The following is a 20,822-nucleotide window of genomic DNA, read 5'->3' on the forward strand; positions in this document are numbered from 1 at the left end:
TGGTGAAGGTCTAAACACATGACCAAGTCGCAGCCCTGCAAATCTCAACTGATGGGAACACGAGCCAAGAAAGCAGCCAATGCTTGTGCTCTTGTAGAATGGGCTAGAACTCACTGAGATAGGGGAACTTTAGCAATATTGTAGCACAAATACAGGAGGAGATGCAGGAAGAAATCCTCTTTGAAGTGACAGGCTGCCCCTTCATCCTGTCAGCAAAGGAGACAAATAATTTAAGAGAAATTCTAAACTCCTTTGTCCTTGTCCCAAGAAAAGGCTTGTGCCCTCCAAAGTATGGATTTTTCTTTTCTTTTTTATCATTGGGGGCGGGGGGAGGCTTTGGAAGAAAAAAAAATATTGGTGAGCATATAGTCTGATTTAGATGAAGTTCCAACACTAGCTAAGTGAAAATTTTGGATGTGGATGCAAGCTCACTTTCTCTTTATAAAACACCATATAAGGATGGTCAGCCATGAAAGCCTGAATGAAGTTTTACTACCCTACTGGCCGAAGTAACAGCCACCAAGAATGCCAGAGAGACAGGAGAAAATGAGGACCCAGCTATAGTTTCAAGAGGGGGCTCCATTAAGTTGGAAAAAAAAATATTCAGATCCCATCATATTACTGGGTCCCTAATACTTGGGAAGAGCCTGTCCAAACCTTTCAAGAACCTAACAGTCATCTTCCTTCTACGGGAGGAGAGAACTTGGAGATACCTGAAGGTTCCTCTGTCAGCTAATTGACAGAATCCTTTTTCCTTTAGGTGAAGCAGGCAATCCAGAATAATATGAATAGGAGCCTGTGAAAGGGAGGTGGTATTCTGCTGGGACCAAACAGAGAACCTCTTTGTATCTTGAGATAAGTATATCTGGTGGAGGGTTTTCTGCTATTTAAAACGAACATTTTGCACTCCAACTTAACAGATCACTTCCTGGGGAGCTACCCACTGAACATCCAGCAGTCAGATGTAGACTGAGAAGGTTGGGATGCAGCATCTGACCATGGTTCTGTGAAACTATGTCCAAGCCAGAGACAGAGGTATGGAATTTTGAATAGAAAGGCTCAAGGGGTCCAAGAACTTATGCTAGCTGGCAAGACTGGTGGTGACATCCTGTCTGAGCCTGCTCAAAACTCTTGATGGAATAGGGATAGGAGAAAAAGTGTAATGAAGTTTCCTCTTCCAGGATAGTAGAAACACATCTGACATATCCCAGGCTGGGACTTGCCCTTGAACAGAACTGGGGATTCTTCCTGTTCTGTCAGGTGGTGAATAGGTTTATTCCTGGCATTCTGCAAATCTGAAAAATGGACTTTGCCATGTTCAGTCTGAGAAACCATTCGTGATCATTGCTGAATGATCTGCTGAGATAGTCTACTAGATATTTCAGAGACCCAGGAAAGTGAGATGCTTTGAGAGTAATCTCATTCCTGATTCAGAAAGACCAAAGGTTTATTGCCTCTTGGCAAACAGGGTCATACCTGGCACGTCCAGGTTTGTTTAGATGGAACATCACAGCTGTATTGTCCAGGAGCACCTGAGCAGAACCACCTTTGATATGGGGAAGAAACACTTCATCAGCCAGGTGAATAGCTCAAAGCTCTCAGACATTTATGTGAGGGAGAGAACTTGAGTCTGAAAGTCATCCATGACCGCGGTCACAGAGGGCAGAGTTGCGGCAAAAGAAACACTGCTGCATACACTGGCAGAGTCCATCCACCAGTCCAGGGATGACAAAATACTTGTGAATATTTGAGTCAGCATGCCCAGATAAGGATGGTAGATAGACAAATTCTCCACATGACTGAGGTGAAGTCTGGATACAGATTCTTCTAAGAACAAGCTGTCATGTGACCTAGAAGTTTCAGGTAATTCCTCATTGTTGTACAAGGATATGCCTGAAGTCTTTGTATAGGTCCCATATCACTTGAAATTCTAGCTTGAGGTAAGTATGTAATTGCTGTGGTTGAGCGGAGAACGGTTCCTATGAATTTGACTCTCAGGAGAGGGAGAACTGATCTGTCCTTGTTGATCAATAGATCCACTGACTGAAAAACGGACCAGATCTTCAATGGCCACTATTATTTGCTGTCTGAACAGATCTCAAAACAACCATTCATCCAGATATGGGTACGCCTGGACCTCTAGCTTCTTGAGATATGTTGCAACCACTGCCATGCACTTTGTGCAGACTCAAGGGGAGGACCATAAGCTTATAAAAACATCTGCTATGAGTTTTAAGAAGCTCCTGTGGCTCTGGTGAACAGTCACATGGAAGAAGGAATCATTTAAGCTGAGAGCAGTGAATGAGTCTTTTGGGTCGAGGAACAACAGATGCTAGGGTAACCATACAAAACTGTTCATGTATCTATGAAGATATTGCCTACCTTGGATGGTACCACATGAGGTGCCAGAGTTGACAACTCTACGTCGCCAGAATGTGATATAGGCGAGTTCCTAGTGGGACCTGGCTTACCCCTTGAAGATGAAGAGGGCTTTTTCTGTCTGGAAAAGGTCAAAGTGCTAGACATCTGCTGCTGTTTACATGATACTGAGACAGAGAAGAGTGTCATCTCTCTGAACCTCTTCTGCACAGGGATGCCACCAAGCCTGGTAGAATGTTCCAAGATGGAGTACAGTCCGAATTCCTGCATACTGAGCACCTGGGTTCCAAAACTGAGCACAAAGCTGCTTCCACCAGGATATCTTGACACTGAACTTCCCTCGACTTCTCAGTCCTGATCTTAACCCCTCTACAGAGAGGGCACTTATGTCTCTCATATTCTTCTCCCACACACTTTAAACAGAAGGAGTTAGGCTCTCTGACTTACAGATTAGTTACAGCCATAACAGCACTTAACCTACAAGGATTTAAGCATGGTCTCATACAGAAAAGCTCAAAGAACAAGAAGATAAAAATCAAGTCATCTTTTGCAAATGAGCACCATTAACTAAAACTGTAACAACTATACTAAAGTAACTATTTACAATTAAAAAACCCTCTAGAAAAATTTTCCTAAAGAGAGAACGAAAAAGAAGGTGAGAAGCTCACACATGCTGACTACTGACCATAGGATACGAGATGGAACTGGAGTGGGGGAAGGGCTGTTCTGACCCTTCATAGGCTTGGCTGGTACAAGTGTGCAGAGGGCACATGCACTGCCTCAATGGATACTGCTATGGGAAAAAGTTGTCTGGCTTCAGTGCACTAACACGTGCATACCTATGTGGAATGGACGTGTGCAAGAACTTAAAGAAGAATTTAGATAGCCTGTACAATCTTAACGTGCCCCTCTGGGGTGTATGCATTACAACAGGATCTTTAATTACAGGATCACATGCTAGTTTTTCCACAAGACCCCTGCCCCATTCAGTGTACAGGATGGGCCAGCTGTAGGGATGAATCAAGGCTGTGTAATGAAGGAGACTGCTGTCTTAGTACCCATTTCAGTTGCTGCAAAAGATGAAAGGTGTGTCATGAATGAGGCAGCAGACTGCAGGAAAAGAAAGAATGGTCTCATGGTAAAGAAGACTGAATGCTGCTTTGGAGGATAGGTTTCTATCACTGTCTCTACCACAGAGTTCCCATACAATGTAGTTAAGTTATTTCATCCAAACTTCTCAAAGGTGGTCACTAAACGCGTGTTTCCATTTTCTGACTTGGGACCCTGGTGTCTGATTCGCAGAAATGCTGAGCACTCTCAGCTGTAACTGAAGTCAGCTGGAAGCGTGCTTTGAACATGACGTGCTATATAATGCAAAAAACTCTGAAAAATCCAGTAGTAGGTTTCTCATATTAGTTCGCCACTTGTAAAATGGGATCAATACCCACAGGAGTGTTGTGCAAGTAAATTTATTAGTACTTCTGAAGCACTCTCATGCTACAGTGATGAGCTCCACAGAAAAGCCCATGAGCAAATTGTTTTCAGAACAAAGTTTGAATGGTGTGTGGTAAATAACGTCTGGGGGCCACACACTGAACATGATGAGTAAACAAAATATTGAACAGATGCTTATTAAGTGAGCGCCATCCATTCTGTACACTGAAGGAGACAGAATCTTGTGACCAGTAATTAAAAAACAGTATCACAATGCATATGCACAAGGGAACTAAGTTAAAGCACAGGCAACCTTAATTCTGATATTTCCTTACCAGTGAGTGCTTGACTTTTGCCCTCTTAATGTTCTTTTAACAGATTTGTGTATGAGAGAGTGTGTGAGTGAAAGTAATTTCCTAGGTTCTAAAAAAAGCAAACAAAAAAAATTCCATCATGTTTCATCATTCTCACTCTTGCATGGCTCACCGCAAGGGGTGGAACCTTTAGATAACACCACACAGACCTCTGCCACTTGAGCTAACAGAGTGACTGACAGCAGTAGTAGGCAGTCATCTTCAATGTGCACCAGCACTAAAGGGTTACGAGACACTGCCAGTGAGCTTCACAGACATTCACTGACAGCAGAAGAATGGTGAGTTTTAGTAGTCTTGGGTTCCATTCCAGGTTTAGAGGAAAGCATGCTCTAGTGATCACAGACTCTTCTGCTCTACCCCCTGCCATCTGTCCTTTTCCCAAGCCTGTCTCTTCCTCAACCCTCTCCTTTCCTCAGGCTTTTCTATCCACCTCCTTGCCCAGCAAGTCCTAGTCCCAGTTCCCTTATTCAGCCATTCCCAGTTCCCCTGGCTTCCAGTCGCAGGTGCCATAGTCCATGTCCCAATCTCACTCCCCAGGCTTCTTCTCCAATCTGTGTCATCATCCTGTTGTCCTAGTCTCTTTGCCTAGCCAGTCCCAGTTCTCTACCCATATTCCAGTTCCTCATCAGATCAGCCTCACCTCACCTTCTTGTCCTGCCCCCAGTTTCCCTATCTCCTCCTTCCCCTATCAGCCTCCAATCACAGTCTCCATGTCCCATCTACTCAATCTATCCCTACATGTCCAGCTCTCGTGCCCTCCATACACAAATCAAGCAGCTTCCTCCTCCATGTTTGGGCCCAGTAGAGGGCGGGGCTTCAGAGCACAGGAGAGAGTTCTCAGTTCTTGTACCCAACCTGAACCCAGCACAGTACGCAGCAGCCCAGAGCAGCAAATGCAAGGAAAGCCCCACACTGCACTGGGCCAGAGCATGCCCAGTGTGGATGGAATCTTCAGGAAATTTAACTACTAAAATCTAAAAAAAGTCTATACTGAGCACGTGAAAACTGCGATTTTCAAAGTCTTATAACTTGCTCAAATTTGGGCAGATTTTCACAGGGACAGCAAGAGATGCATCCTTGACACAATGGCCACCAGCCTACCAAATTTCAAATCCCTGCTCCAAAGCACAGGGGCAGTAAAGTTGTTAAAAGAAAAGGTTGCATGAATATATCCATAGCCTTGTTCTTGGAAACAGATGAAAATTTTTGGCAATCTTTTTAAAAAAAAGAAATCATCCTGAGGCAGACAAACAGCATGGAAAATTGCAGCCCAAATAGTTAAAATTTGGCAAAGTTATAAACAACTGAAAATTCACTCTTATAATGAGATGTGTCAGGCAACCTTAATAGGTGGGGCTGGTAGCTCCCCCTATAATTCTTGTGCATTTGTGTTCATATATTCCAGAGACATACACCTCTACCCCAATATAACACTGTCCCCGAGACCCAAAAAATCTTACCGCATTATAGGTGAAACTGCATTATATCGAACCTGCTTTAATCTGCCAGAGTGCGCAGCCCTGACACCCTGGAGCACTGCTTTACCACGTTATATCTGAATTCATGTTATATTGGGTTGCATTATATCAGGGTAGAGCTGTACTTTACAGACAAAACCTTCAGTTTATTGATTAAGTGCAACATCTTCCAATGCAAACCCTAAAACCAAGAAACACTTCTTAACAGTAAGCTTAATGTCCACAGAGCATGTTTTCAGCAATGAAACTCCCCATCTTCACAAGGAACTTTATTCTGACTCCAACAGATAAGAAAACACTATACACAACACTTTAAGGCTTTATGGGTTACTGTGCGAAAAATTAATTACAACCTTAGCAACATTACCAAATATTCAGCATTTGCATGGGCACCCAAGTTAAGTGCATGATGTGTTTCTTAAAGAAGTATGAAATTACAATAAAGGTTGTGTATTCTACAAGGAAAATGTTGCTGTTAAAGATCAGAGTCCAAAAAATGCAAAACTTTGCACTTATATTGCATAGTTCCATGTTTAACTCAGTGCTATCTAGCTCAAATTTCTTCAGAGTACAGGAAAATGATTTTCTAATTTCCAGCCCTGCCAACTCACCTTGAAATATGAGGTCAAGATGCCAATTTTCATCTCCTGCATGGCTGCCAGTATAAAAAAAATTCTACACAGCAAGTTATGCATCCTCCAACCCCATTTAAAATAAGCGATAGAACCTTTTTCATACCATACATGAAAAACAAGGCAGAAAGGGAACACCTAATTCTTTCCCACTCTTTGCTAATTATTTTTATATGCACCATACCTGACCTCAAAGGAGCCTTATGAGCTGGAGTTTCCTTGATATAAAATAAGAAAAAGCTGCTGGAAGGGCTTTCTCCATAAGAAAGCACTCGCTGCTTCCGGTCACCCAAAATCTGGATTTATTAGCTTTCCAAGAACATAGACAGACCATCTTCCCTCAGGTTTTTAAAGAGAGGATGGATTGGGGTTAAAGTACTTTATTTTATTATGAGATTATTACTGCATTTACTAGCAGACCCATACACTTATGCTTTGAAGTAAGATGAGCAGCCCTTTCTAACAGACTGTATTGTATGACTGTTACATTGTCTATGATAACATATAATGAACACCTATATTTGCTATAAAATAAAATCTATTCCAAAAAATTACATAGCAAATGGAGGTCACCTAATTAGTTTATATTCTTTGGGCAATGCCACATAGATAGAGTATGATAGATGTTCACCTGAGAGTTTACATAAGTCAGCATATTAGTACATTGTTACTTTAACAGTTCACACCGTTTCAGAGGCGTAAGGACATTAAAATGTATTTCAATTAAAAATATTTTATAGTTTTGAGTAAAAAGGCTGAAAGAAGTTAGACCAATTCAAATATGATAGACACAAATAAGGGGGCCCTAAAAAGAAACCTGGACAGTTAAAGTTAAGATTGCAGTATATTTTGAACACAAGTCTCAAGAGGATTTAAGGTGCAATATAAAATGAAATCAACAAAAGGAATAGATCTTTCATCCTGAAACAAAAAGTGCTAATAAAAATAATTACAACACAAAGGAATGAACAAGGTTGTTCTACTTTCACCGTTAGATGAAATGGGAAAGCCTAATGTACTCTGACGGGTACAAAAACAGTTATAGAAAGGCAAGTTAGTTTTCTGTTGCTCCTGCCACTTAACTGTTTTCAGTTCTTGGCACAATGTAACATGGCTGTCAGAGCTAGTGCAAATTGATACAATTTACTGCTAACATTACCTGCATCATGGGATATTTTGCTTCAGCAGGACTTCCAAATCCATTAACGCCAATGAAGCTGGTACTAAAGTAGGAATCTGTGAGACTAGCATCAGCTAAACCACCGCCATCTATTCCAGGAACTAAAAGAAAAAAAGGAAAAAAATTTCAGATGATTTTAGTTTAGCAAGTCTGTTTCTTGCCAATAATATATTTGTCTAAATTTAGACGTGCATTCCTAAGAGAAGCAACAAAGAAAACATATTTGTGCATATAATGAAAGGAGCAGTTAGGATGGAGGATGAGTGCAATATAAAATTATAACAGAGGTAGGCAGGGAGGAGGAGTTCAAACAATGTGGAAAGAGTAAGGAACAAGTGATAGTATCAGAATAGGAAGTAATGTGGCTGGAGCATCAGGAAAGGAAGAATTTTTTAAAAAGAAAGGAGAGTAAATGATCTTGCACACATAGTAAGAAGTTCTCAAAGTGTTCAATAATTTATTTCTCAAACAACTATTTTTCAAACAATGTATTCATTCCTCTTGATGGCAACATTCATAGCAAGTTAACAACTTAAAATGATGTGCGGGGAAGAACTCAAACATCTTACAGCACAGACACTATGTTGCCTAAAAGTTCTTCCAGGCTAAGAGCAAGCATGAAAGATTTAATTCCCAAGGCATATTTTCAGAAAGTTAAGTGTCTAGAAACAAGGGCTTATAATAAAAGTAATTCAACTGTACCTATATAAATTTGCTACTACAGTGCAACAAGGATTTTTAAGAATAAAAAAAAAAATAGTAATTTCATGAAGACCTAACACACACTAATTAAACAAAGAATCAAGATTTTATGGTTCTATGGAAGGTATGTTTCAGTAAAGAAACCCTCCACAAAGCATAAATGTGTGATGGCAAGGCACAGATCCAACTCAGAGGAAAGACCTGTACCACATCAGTGCAACTTGAACCTTGGTATCAGCTCCAGCCAGTAGCACGCTAACATGGCTTCCTAGGCATCGTTGTCAAACAGAATGAAATGGATCTCTGTACCAAGCTGAAGGACTGCAGTTGCTGGTATTCACACCCACAGGTGAGAATGTAGGGTTTTGAATGCCAAAGCAGGCTGCATGAGCTGGTTGGTAACTTCCCTGCTTCCAAACGAGAACAGATAGATAGCAGTAAAGTTTTTCCAGAAGAAACAAAGAAGGCATTAGAGTAGCAGCAGCACTCAATGGCACTAACCATCACCCAGCTGGCAACTGACAAGTTGCGCTTGCTCACACTTCAGCCTATATCCCCATTTGAGCCAGCCAACTTAAGTTAATAGCACCACTGCACTTGAATGTCAGGTTGTGTGTGAACACATGGGACAAGTTAAGGGGAACACTTGAGTTATTACAAGGTATCTTTGCAATGAAGACATGCCCTTAATTAAACACATGCTGTCATGACATTAGCATTTAGCTGGCTACTGAAGAGTTTTTCAGGAGAGGTGGACTACAGATGTTGGAGACCCCAACTACATGTCATCATCAAAAAGGACACGAAATTTTCTTCAAGTCAGTTTTGAATCTTAAATTTAAGGACTAAGGGAACAGGGAGGCAGAGCCATATCTGTACCTGCAGCACCTTCTTGGTCCTCTTCCACAACTCCAGAAGAACAGCCAAGAGGGAACTCTAATGAGGCCCCCCTTGCTAAAGCCCAGCATGGAACCAGAACTACTACTCCATCTGCAGTTTGGCCCTATTCTTACCCTACTCTCCCATAGCTGTGTAGGTTGGAAGTGTGAATTCAGAATAATGGAACAAGACTATACCATTCTGTAGACCTATTTTAACGAGAATATTGAAAACTGCAGAGCTGCCAAATACTGTTTCCATCCCCTGTTAGTCAGTATCCAACTTGGACTAGGAAGGGTCAGCTCGAAAGGTGGAGAAATATGCCCCTCTGGCTGACACCTTGAGAGCTAGGGTTACCAGGCTCAGACACATGCGCTGATCATCAGAACCCTGGGCGCATGGGACCCCAGTAACGAGCAAGTGTTGCAGAAATGCAGAATCGGTCAACGCTATGCTTGACTGATGTGGCAACTCATGGTGTCAGATGTCATCAGATGGTCAAGGGACATCTACACAGAACACATCATCAGACATCTGCAATACCAGGAAGGATGAGCTGGAGTGCCGATGAGAAGCACAGTGGAGAAAGTAACTGAAATACTCTTCTCATGGATTGTATTTTCCAAATGGACGACCTACCCTAAATTCTCAATTACTGAGGGACAATCTTCACTCATTGATATATATGCTTTCCACAACCAACTCTCTGTATAACTTTTCATGAGTGATGTATCCAAATACTTGGCTGCTAATATCTAAACTGTATTTTTAAGTTTACCCACTTAAATTTGGGTTATTGCTGATTATGCGCCTTATGTATCTTATGATTTAAAAACAAACTTTGTATTTGTGGATAATCTAAGAACTATATCCAGATGTACAGATATTCACCAAATTTTTTTTTCAAGATGGAAATTTGAGGCTCCGTTTAGTGACAATTAGTTGTTTTCATGTTATTTTTCATTCAAAATTGCTTAGGTTCACATTGTCTACTGCCCTGGAATCACGGGTGTTCTCTGCTTGAATTTCAGTCAGTATTGAAAACTGAGGTACTGCTGCAGTTTTATGCTACACTGTACAAGTTAAATCCATGTCCTTCCTGACTGGTGAAGGCTATTAGCAACTTTCAAAGTTTCAAGAACAGTCACCATTCCAAGACGCACTGTATAAACTCATCGGCATTTCTGCTGTTTCACACTACATTTCCTTCAGAACCCTCGGATTACATCCAATCCTAATGATTTACTGCAATGGAATGTCTCAGACTGCACCCTAAACTTCCTCAAATATTACAATCTGTTTAGGAATGCCACATGGATTTCTTGTGTGAAAAGGTATGCCTGGAATAATTTTTTACATTGTCCTTTATTACAAAGACTGGTTTTACACACTTGACTTCTCTGCTACATTATAGTTACAAGCAACATTCAAGATTACAAAAAACCTGGGAAATGTCAGAGAAAAAACCTTTTTTTCAGTTGGTTACTTTGTGCATTTGTTAGTATTTTTTGCTTAGACATACTTAGAGTATGTCTTCAAAGGGATAAAAGCCCTGTGGTAAGACCACGGCTGGCCCAGGTCAGCTGACTCAGGCTTGCGCTGCAGGCCTAAAAATTGCTGTGCAGACATTTAGGCTCAGGCTGCAGCCTGAGCTCTGGGACCCTCCACCTTCACAGAGACCCAGAACTCAGGCTCCAGTTCCAGTCCAATCGTCTACACAGCAATTTTTCAGCCCAAATAACACAGCCTTGCAAGCTCAAATCAGCTGACAAAAGTCAGCCATGGATTTTTTTAATTCCCGTCTAGAGCGCAATGATGAACAGTTTCTCATTCCCTACAAGACTGGTCACCTACATTGTTCCTCAACACTATAATCACCCATCCTGTTAAACATCTATATGCCACTGAGGAAAAGAATGAAATGTTGTAGTCCCACAAATCAACAATATGCAGATGACCCCCAAACTCTCTCACTCACTTCAATACTGATAGCACTGGCATAATGAAAATATTTTTAAGAGCTGTCCACCACAGCATCTCTCAGGGGGAGTAACTGAAAATGCCATGTCATTCTGTAGTTTGAGAGTTTTCCTGGACTCCTTGGTGCTTCCGGATATTCATAAGAGCTGTAGCTACTCCAGAATATTCTCTTATCTCTACCTGGAAGAAGTCCGAGCCTCTTTTGTAGAGTAATGATCTGGTCGGCTGTCCATGACTTCATAACTTCCTTGCTAGATTACTGCACCTCGCTGTACTACAGAGTAATTACACTGAGCTTTAAAAGATCCTAACCAGACCAAAGCACAATAACCCATGTCCCACACATCACCAGCCACTACGAGCACACGACTATGGTGCTCCACTAACTACACTGGCTCCCCACAAAGAAACATGCTGATTTCAAGGTGGTAGTCCTCATCCATACAGCCTTCCACTTCACTGTACCAAATTACTTAGTAGAACAACTCAACCTTCCTTAATCATGCTCCACAGGAATGATTCAATGAATGACCTCAAGGGTTAAACTCATTAGAGCAGAGAACAAGAGTTTTCCTAGTAATAGCTTGAGGCTATGGAATTCTATTCCAGAGGTGAACAGTGAACCCTGCCTTCAAAGCAAAACCCAAGATTCATTTCTTTAACATAGCCTTCCCCCATCAACAGCAATGACTAAGAAAAGATAGATAGAAAGGGACAACATGCAGATCAAATAGACATACATTAAAAGAAGAGCGAAAAATAGTTTCCAGACTCCTTTCTAGAAGCCAAGAGAAACAAAGCCCACTTAGTCGAACCATGTCTTCTATAAGATTATTTTTGGGGGGAAAACAGTTCCTACAGCAACGGGTGCTTGATAAGCATCTAAATAGATGAGGCAGTTGTCACTTGATCTATTTTCTGGAAGACCACAAATGCTCTTAACAGCTTTTTCTCTTATTTGACTTTGCTTTTGACAACTAACTATTCAGACAAGCTACAGATTTTTTCTCCCTCCTCTGAGAAAGGCCACAACTGTTAAAATTGCCTTTGTAACTGTGTGTCACTGCCAGCCTAAAGAAGGCTCTTGTGCTGGAAGTGGCTGGACTTCACCAAGGATAAACAGTGTTGAGTAACAGGAAAGTAGGTGTCTGAGATCCATGTGTAACAGGCCTGGGACACACCTTTGAACAGATTTTAGAGTCGCCACTTTCAATTTTTATTGACACACATTTATTGAACTACATTAGATTCTGCATTCAAATTGCCCATCTTGATCTTTTCTGTATAACTAAAATTCATAAGTATACTTTCAGATTGTTTAGCATTTAGTACCACTAAAATTGCATTTCCAGTACTGTTCTATTTCTCAAAAGTATACTTTTTAATTAGTTCAGATGAATTGTTTACTATTTTAGGGTGGTGGGAAAGTTCTGAAGTTGGATAAAGTTGTGTTATACGATAAATACATCAATTTGTCTTACGTTAACACTATTTATGCTTCAGGAAAGTGAGGTTAAACAGTCTCAAGATGATCTTACCCGGAAAGAACTAGTGATTTCCCCACAACAGTGAAAGAATCAGCTAAACTAGTTTGAGGAGCAAAGATGGATGTGGCAAGAAGGGGAATAGCAGACTGGGTTTCTCTTTCATGCAATGTCAGCAGAAATTTAGAATGATGAGCAAACTAAGATTTTAGCAAAATAAAGAAAGCAAACATTTAAGGCAAAACACAGATATAAAAAATAGGGCTGTCAATTAATCGTGTGAGTTAACTGTGATTAGCTCAAAAATTCATCATGATTAATCACAGTTTTAATCACACTATTAACAATAGAATACCAATTAAAATTATTAAATATTCTGATGTTTCTCATATATACTGTATTGTGTTGTAATTGAAATCAAATATTTGCACTGTAAAAATGATAAAAGAAATAGTATTTTTCAATTCACCTCATACAATCTGTAGTGCAAGCTCTTTGTCCTGAAAGTGCAACTTACAAACGTAGACCTTTTTTTTGGTTACTTAACTGCACTCAAAACAAAATAATGTAAAACTTCAGAGCCTACAAGTCCACTCAGTGCTACTTCTTGTTCAGCCAATCACTAAGACAAACAATGTTGTTTACATGTACAGGAGATAATACCGCCCTCTTGTTATTTACAATGTTACCAGAAATGAGAAGAGGCATTTGCATGGCACTTTTGTAGCCAGAATTGCAAGGTATTTACGTGCCAGATATTCTAAACATTCGTATGCCCCTTCCTGCTTCAGGCACCATTCCAGAGGATATGTTTCCATGCTGACATGCATTAAAAAAAATAATGTGTTAATTAAATCTGTAACTGAACTGCTTGGGGGACAATTGTATGTTCCCTGCTCTGTTTTACCCACATTCTACCATGTATTTCATGTCATAGCAGTCTTGGACGATGACCCAGCACATGTTTATTTTAAGAAGACTTTCACTGCAGATTTTACAAAATGCAAAGAAGGTACCAATGTGAGATTTCTAAAGATAGCTACAGCACTTGACCCCAAGGTTTAAGAATCTGAAGTGCCATCCAAAATCTGAGGTGGATGAGGAGTGGAGCGTGCTTTCAGAAGTCTTAAAAAGCAACACTGATGTGGAAACTACAGAACCTGAACCACCAAAAAAGGAAAATCAACCTTCTGCCGGTGGCATCTGACTTAGATAATGAAAATGAACATGTATCGCTCCACAGTGCTTTGGACAGTTATCAAGCAGTACCGGTCATCAGCATGGAACCATGTCCCCTGGAATGGTGGTTGACGCATGAGGGGACATATGAATCTTTAGTTACAACAGTGCCATGCGAACACCTGTTCTCACTTTCAGGTGACACTGTAAACAAGAATCAGGCAGCATTATCTCCTGCAAATGTGAACATACTTGTCTGTCTGAGCGACTGGCTGAACAAGAAGTAGAACTGAGTGGACTTGCAGGCTCTACAATTTTACAATATTTTTAATGTAGTTTTTTTTAACATAATTCTACATTTGTAAGTTCAGCTTTCACGATAAAGAGATTGCACTACAGTACTTGTATTAAGTGAATTGAAAAATAGTATTTTTTTTTTACAGTGCAAATACTTATAATCAAAAAATATAAAGTGAGCACTGAACACTTTGTATTCTGTGTTGTAACTGAAATCAATATATTTGAAAACGTAGAAAACATCCAAAACTATTTACATAAATGGAATTCTATTATTGTTTAACAGTGCAGTTGAACATGATTAATTTTTTTTAATCGTTTGATAGCCATAACAAAAAACAGAACATACTTTTAAGTGGCTTGGAGGATCCAAAACATACTTTTACTTTTGGCAAAGCTGGAAACAAGTGAAGGAAGGCAAATTTAGAAAGAACCATAGAACACATTTTTCTACTTTTACAAAGAAAACCATCAGGCAACTTCTTGCTTATGATAACACAGCAGTTAAACTTGATAACTGAAATAAAGAATAAAAAAGTCTTCTCTATGATACTTCTTCCACTGCCACAGCAGGAAACAGAGACTCTTGATTGCATGCACAGCAGGAGAACAAAGGACAGCAAAAGCTTTTTATTTTAAAAAGAGTAATGCCAATATTTTCAGTTACAAACGATTTAGTCACAACTTAGGTGTTTGGAAACCTCAGTGATGAGCCTGGTATAAATGCCTAGTCATATCAAACTTCGAGAAGAGTCAGTAAGTGACTTTCAGCTGGATAAATCACATGCAATGTTGGAAACTGAAGGGCAAGTCTAATATAAACACTAAAAGGTAATATGGTCAAATCTCCCTTTCTACTCCAGGATTACTGAAAGAAGTTGAGAGCAGCTCCAAGTACATCTGCTTAACAGGAAGTTCTGCTTTTCATGTGCTGCATAACTATGAAACAAGGCTTAAAACGGGACCTGAAAGCTAAGCCTAAAGAGTTGGGTTTGTGCCTTTTTTATGTAGTGTAAATGTGGTCTGAAACAAAGGTTTGGGAGAAGATTTTTCTGCTTGTTTTTAATCTTAAAAATAACAAGAATCTAAAATTTGGTCTTCCCTGGCTTTGCTCAAGGTCTCGTATATAGGGAGCTTTCTTATAGATTAATCAAAGGGACTGATGCGTTAAACTTTTAGTAGGACAACCTCTCTCTCCCGTGTTTACTATGTATTGGCATTAAGTAAGTGTTAAACATCTCTGTTTTTGAAGAATGGAATATTATTTTTGTTCCTAATGCTGTGCTGAAAAAATATCAGACTTCTGGAAAAGTAATATCCAGACTGAACCTCGTGTGTTGCCATCACTGCTTATAATCCTCAATTATAGCTATGTCTGCAATAAAAGGTGTGTTTTTACAATGAGATGGCTATCTAGATTCAAAATCCTGTTAGAGACAAGGAACAGGTAAATTTTAACCTCAATGCAGGCTAGTCAAAATTAACCCTCTCACCCCACCCTGCCCCCAAGGTTTTAACTCAATTAGCTACTGTGAGATAAAAACTACAGTGGCTTGTCTCCTCTTGAATTTTACAGAGATAAAAAAACAAATCTATTTTTTTGCAGCAGACACAAAGCTGCTGTGTGAGAGATGTCATTTAAAACTTAGGAAAACTGCTTCTGGCTTCATTAAAATATTATATTTGTAGGGCTTATATCTGACCTACTTTATTCTGTACTGACATTTCTTCTATCTAGAAATAACCACTTGGGTTAAAAATCAACATTTGTGAACTGTTTAATGGCTCTCAAGTACAAGTTATGTGCTTTATATTATGTGGTAAGTGATTCTATGTATTGTCACTACCACTGTTCTAATCTTTTAACTCTGATATCCCTTCTATGCCTGTTTTTAATATAGCATTTCTCAAGGCAAGACTAAAACTAATTGCCTTTATTACAAACACTCCAACTTAGTGATCAGAAATTTATTTGCAAACAGAAAGGGGAAAAACAGAAAATAAGCTAACTATACCCTACTACTACTAACAGGAGAGCTAATCTTCCTGTTCAATATTGTGAAATGTGCATACCATAAATGTGTCTAATCTAGACTGCAAGCTCCTTGGAGAACATGTAGTTTCTTCCTTTTTATTTTTCAAAACCAGTAACACCTCGGCACTAAAATGGTGATAACAGAATTACTCTCTCTCGGAACCCACACTCCACAGCAATTACTCAATCCTCACACCTTCAAAATATGTTCTCTCCAGGTGCTTTCCAAACACTGAGTCTCTTCAGGATATACTGCATCAAAATTCTGATGAAAAGAAAGTAACAGAGAACTATTAAGAATATACAAAATTTAAAGTGTGGGTATCTAAAGGTTAATTTTTTCTTTTCGGAGGGAAGACAGTAAAAATGTTCTGCTGCTTAAGATTACTGTTGGTATTTTCCTGTCCTTATGGCGAGGAGGGACAGCCATTAACCATACAGATTTGGTTCATATTTATGACATATAAGCACTCAAAACAGACAACCTGACTATGGCTTGTACAATCCATGACAAGGGCCTGTATTTCGTTTCCAAAAGTAAATTCTCAGCAAAGAATGTTCAGGAACAGAATGCTTTAACTTGGTGACTAAAATGATTTACTCTTCTCAAATCAGTGAAAGTACAAAGCAGCAAGATGACTTCGACATTCAGCCACACAAAAACAAAGGCAATGCGTTTAGTGCTCCTTTAACTCCTTATGAGTTGTACTATAATACACACACTAGGCAGCCTAGCCCATGTCATCAGCAGTGCAGGACGGTTTCCAACTCTACCTTTTCTAGCGTACGTCTTCACTGCTGACTGAGGCCACATCTGTGGGATCCAGGCTTGGTAACATGCTGTTTCCAAGCCCTCAGTTGAGTGTCCACGCTGCACTGTGAACCTGGGCTTACAATTGCTGGCCCTGGATCTCTCAGCCCTGCTAACAGTTCTATACAAGAGCCTTCTGACTCAGATCAGAACTGCGTCCAGACTGCAAAATGAAAGGGTTTGGACCTAAGTCGCAGAGGGATTTGGGTCCTGACCCCCCTCAACCACACACACACACAGCAAGGGTCCTAAGACTGGATCCTGAGTGCTTGTTGACCTGAGTCAGACTGTTGTGAGTGGACTGAAGAGAGGCTTGGGCTCAAAACTGAGGTAGAGTCCAGGCTAAGAGTGCAGTGTAGATGTACCCCTAGCATCATGATCTATTTTTGTATGTTGCAGGAAATGGAGATTCCACCACTTCCCTTGGAAGCCTGATCATCTCACTGCCCAGATGTTTCTCCTGATCAGCCTAAATTTTTCCCGCTTAATTTTAATCCCATTATACCAAGTTATAGTATCATATATAACTACAGAACTGGCTCTATCTTTGGTCCTCTCTTTCTTTGATTCCACTTTTTTCTTTGCATAGTGTCATACACTCACAGTTCTTAAAGCTACCATTCTCTACACTGATGATTCACAAGTCTACCAGTGTACTCCTTACTAGTCTCCATCCAATTCTGCATTTCTACCCACCTCTCTAGCATCTTATCTTAGAGATCTCACCATCGGCATCCACTAATATGGCCAAATCTTAACTCATCATTTATAGAAATCATAGAATATCAGGGTTGGAAAGGACCTCAAGGAGGTCATCTAGTCCAACCCCCTGTTCAAAGCAGGACCAATCCCCAGACAGATTTTTGCCCCATATCCCTAAGTGGCCCCCTCGAGGATTGAACTCACAACCCTGGGTTTAGCAGACCAGTGCTCAAACCACTGAGCTATCCCTCCCTCATCTCATAATTTCACTAAAAACTATATTTACTGCAAATTAGACACAATATGTAGACTGTTGGGTAAAACGAAATCTTAACCTTAATATGGTGCACTGCAATATAATGTCAGGTAAGAAGCAATATAAAAATAGTTTCAAAGGTAAAAATTACATATTTTAAATAACGCTCAGTTCTGTTACAATACATTAGAACAGTGGGTTTTCAACCAGCTGACCCTAGCTCCCTGCTCTCATCAGGGAATGGGAAGGTGAGAATACTGGGAGGCAGCTGGGCTTCCCATGGGGAGCTGCATGGGACTGAGAGCCCTAGCTTTCAACCCCCTAACACTGCCCCTCTTCAGTCAGTAGAGGTGCTCTGGTGAGGAGGCACATTACTGACAGAAGGAGGGTAGTATGGACCTAACATAGGTCCACTGAAGTCTATAATGTAGACATGGCCCTAGACATGGGAATAAGGGGAACTAGAGCTCAACAATCAACCTAATAGTAGAAGTAGCACTGTTCTCATGGCCAGCTCCTTGCATGTGCATACCTAACACCACAGAAGCATGGTGCTGCTGTCATGGCAGAGCTATGAAAGCAGATATAGCTCCCTATGTTTTTACTTTTGAGATACTCAACTATATTTAAACACAAGATGAAAGAAGGTTAAGAAAAATTTTAACTATTACAATATTTTATAGTAAAAAGCATCTAAAGGAGTTAGCAGATAATTTTAATAGTTCCTACACCACAATCTTTACTAGCATATAAAAATTACACACAAAAAAATTAAAAGAATATTATGGTCACAAAGTTAAGTGCTCAAAAGTTAGGAAATGCCAGAATTAAAGTTGCCATGACCCATGGATGTACGCATAGTGATAGTTTTTGAACATATGATCACATGCTATTTTTTCCATGAGACCTCTGCCTCCGTCAGTGCACAGGGTGACAGCTCCAGGGAATGAACCAGGGCTATGTAGACGAGACTGTCTGTAGGACCCCTGTTTCAGTTGTTGCAGAATGAAAGGTGTGTAGTAAATGAGGCAGGGAGAGAACGAATGGTCACATGGCTAAGACAGTTGAATGCTGCCCTGGAGAACTGGATTTATCCCTATATCAGAATTTCTAACAGTGAGCAAGCCACGCAAAACAAAATTTTCACAGGTGGTCACTAACTGTCCTTATGTTTGGATGCCCAGCTTGAGATTCTGGGGTCTGATTTGCAGAAGCGCCAAGTACTCACAGATGCAATTAACATCAGTGTGAGCTGTGTTTTGAACAAATAAAGCACTTATGAACTTCCCACCCGAAAAACGAGGTTTCTCAGATTAAGCACCCAAAATTAGTGGATGATTGTGACCTTGATCTCTCTACACCTCAGCTCCCCATTTGTGAAATGGGAATAATACTCCCTCACCTCACAGGGGTGTTGTGAAAATAAACAAACATTTGTCATGATATCAGATACTATAGGGATGAGTGAGGCAGAAAGGCCCATTAGGAAATTAATAATTCTGTATTCAGAGGAGAGTTTAAATAGTGTGTGTAATAAATAAGCTACTGAATAGCAGATCATTCAATTAGCACTGCCCATTCTGTGCTCTTATATTTGAACCAGGTGGCTTCCTCCTCCACACTGCCTGGGACTCAGCAGGAGAAGCAATGAGGGCATAGAAACAAGTCTGCCATCTCTCAGTTCCTGTGTCTGGGGCCACAGCAGCAGGGAGCTGCAACTACAAGGAAAGTCCTACTCCAGTGATCCCCAACCTTTTTCATCTGGCGGGCGCCAGACGACGAGCCATGGAGGATGGTGGCAGCGGACGAGCATCAGCCAAAATTCCACCGACAAGTGGCAACGTTAATAGGCATCACTGCCGAAATGCCGCCGACAAATAGCGCCATTCAGAGGCGTCACCACCAAAATACCGCTGAAAATCAGCAGCATTTCAGCAGCGACGCCTCTGGATGACACAAGTTATCTGCAGCATTTCAGAAAACGTTTGTCCACTATCCAGTACGCCGGCACACTTAGACGCCCCAGTGGGTGCAATGGCACCAACAGGCACCGTTTTGGGGACCCCTGTCCTACCCAGTCGCCACTGTCCCGGGCTGGAGCATGCTCAGTATACAAAATCTTTGGAGAATGTAGCTGGTAATTTCTCAAGTCCATACTGAATGTATGCACAGTGAAATTTTTAAAGGCTTATAACTTGGCATTTCTTCCCCCTCACAGGAACAGCAAAAGAGATATCTTTGACGCAAAGGAAACCCTTCTGCCAAATTTTAAATCCTGCTCCAAGCCAGGCCACACTAGTGCTTCTTAATGAAAGGATGTAAGAATTTTGTGGACATTGGAAAAAGAGTATATTTTTCTCCAAACTTTGTTCTGACAAATGGCTGACCCATTTTTGCTGAAACTTTCCCACAAAAAATTTCAAACTGAGGTGGTTACTGGCTTCAAAAATTTCAGTTCCACCAGTTAAAGTTTGGCAAAATTATAAGAAACTGAAAACACGGTCTTATATGGGAAAACGTTCGGCAATCTTAACCATAGATGGTGCTACCCTCTCCTCCTGTAAGAGTACATATGACAGTATTACATTCCTATGTTTGTCAATCTCACATTAACTACCTAGATAACACTGCTCAATGGAACAGGCTCACCATAGTAAATATGAGCAACCATGAAACTTGGCAAGTAGTTGTTATAATTTATTGTTAGATACAAAAACAACAAAGTTCATTAGCAGAGAGATCTAATACTCTCCACTAATGAACAAACTTGCTATCTGTCAGCTATATATCTACACCGTTCATCACTATCTGAATTTCAGAAAAGTACCATGAAAACATTTGATAGTTACAAGTCACTTCATGCAAATAAACTTTAAGCTTATGCCACAAACCCATAATGCAACCAAATGTAGTGTACTAATTTAAAAGGGCATGACAATCTTTTTTAAAAAAGCCTCCACAGCTAAGAAGATTTTGCTATGCTGAGTGCTGCTGCAACTACAGACCAAGTCACTTACAAA

The 20,822-nt window shown here is 40.3% G+C and overlaps 1 protein-coding gene across 5 annotated transcripts in view; it reads right to left on the bottom strand.

The window, feature by feature from the left end:
• Nucleotides 1–20,822, bottom strand: part of PAN3 (poly(A) specific ribonuclease subunit PAN3) — a 123,942-nt gene that overhangs the window by 101,216 nt on the left and 1,904 nt on the right. For all 5 annotated transcript variants that reach the window (XM_050937180.1, XM_050937181.1, XM_050937182.1 and 2 more), the window contains exon 2: nucleotides 7,457–7,578. In XM_050937180.1, the coding sequence (XP_050793137.1) occupies nucleotides 7,457–7,578 (122 nt within the window). The remainder of the gene's footprint in view (nucleotides 1–7,456; nucleotides 7,579–20,822) is intronic.

This window comes from Gopherus flavomarginatus, chromosome 1 (assembly GCF_025201925.1).
Source record: "Gopherus flavomarginatus isolate rGopFla2 chromosome 1, rGopFla2.mat.asm, whole genome shotgun sequence".
NCBI classification, from domain to species: Eukaryota; Metazoa; Chordata; order Testudines; family Testudinidae; genus Gopherus; species Gopherus flavomarginatus.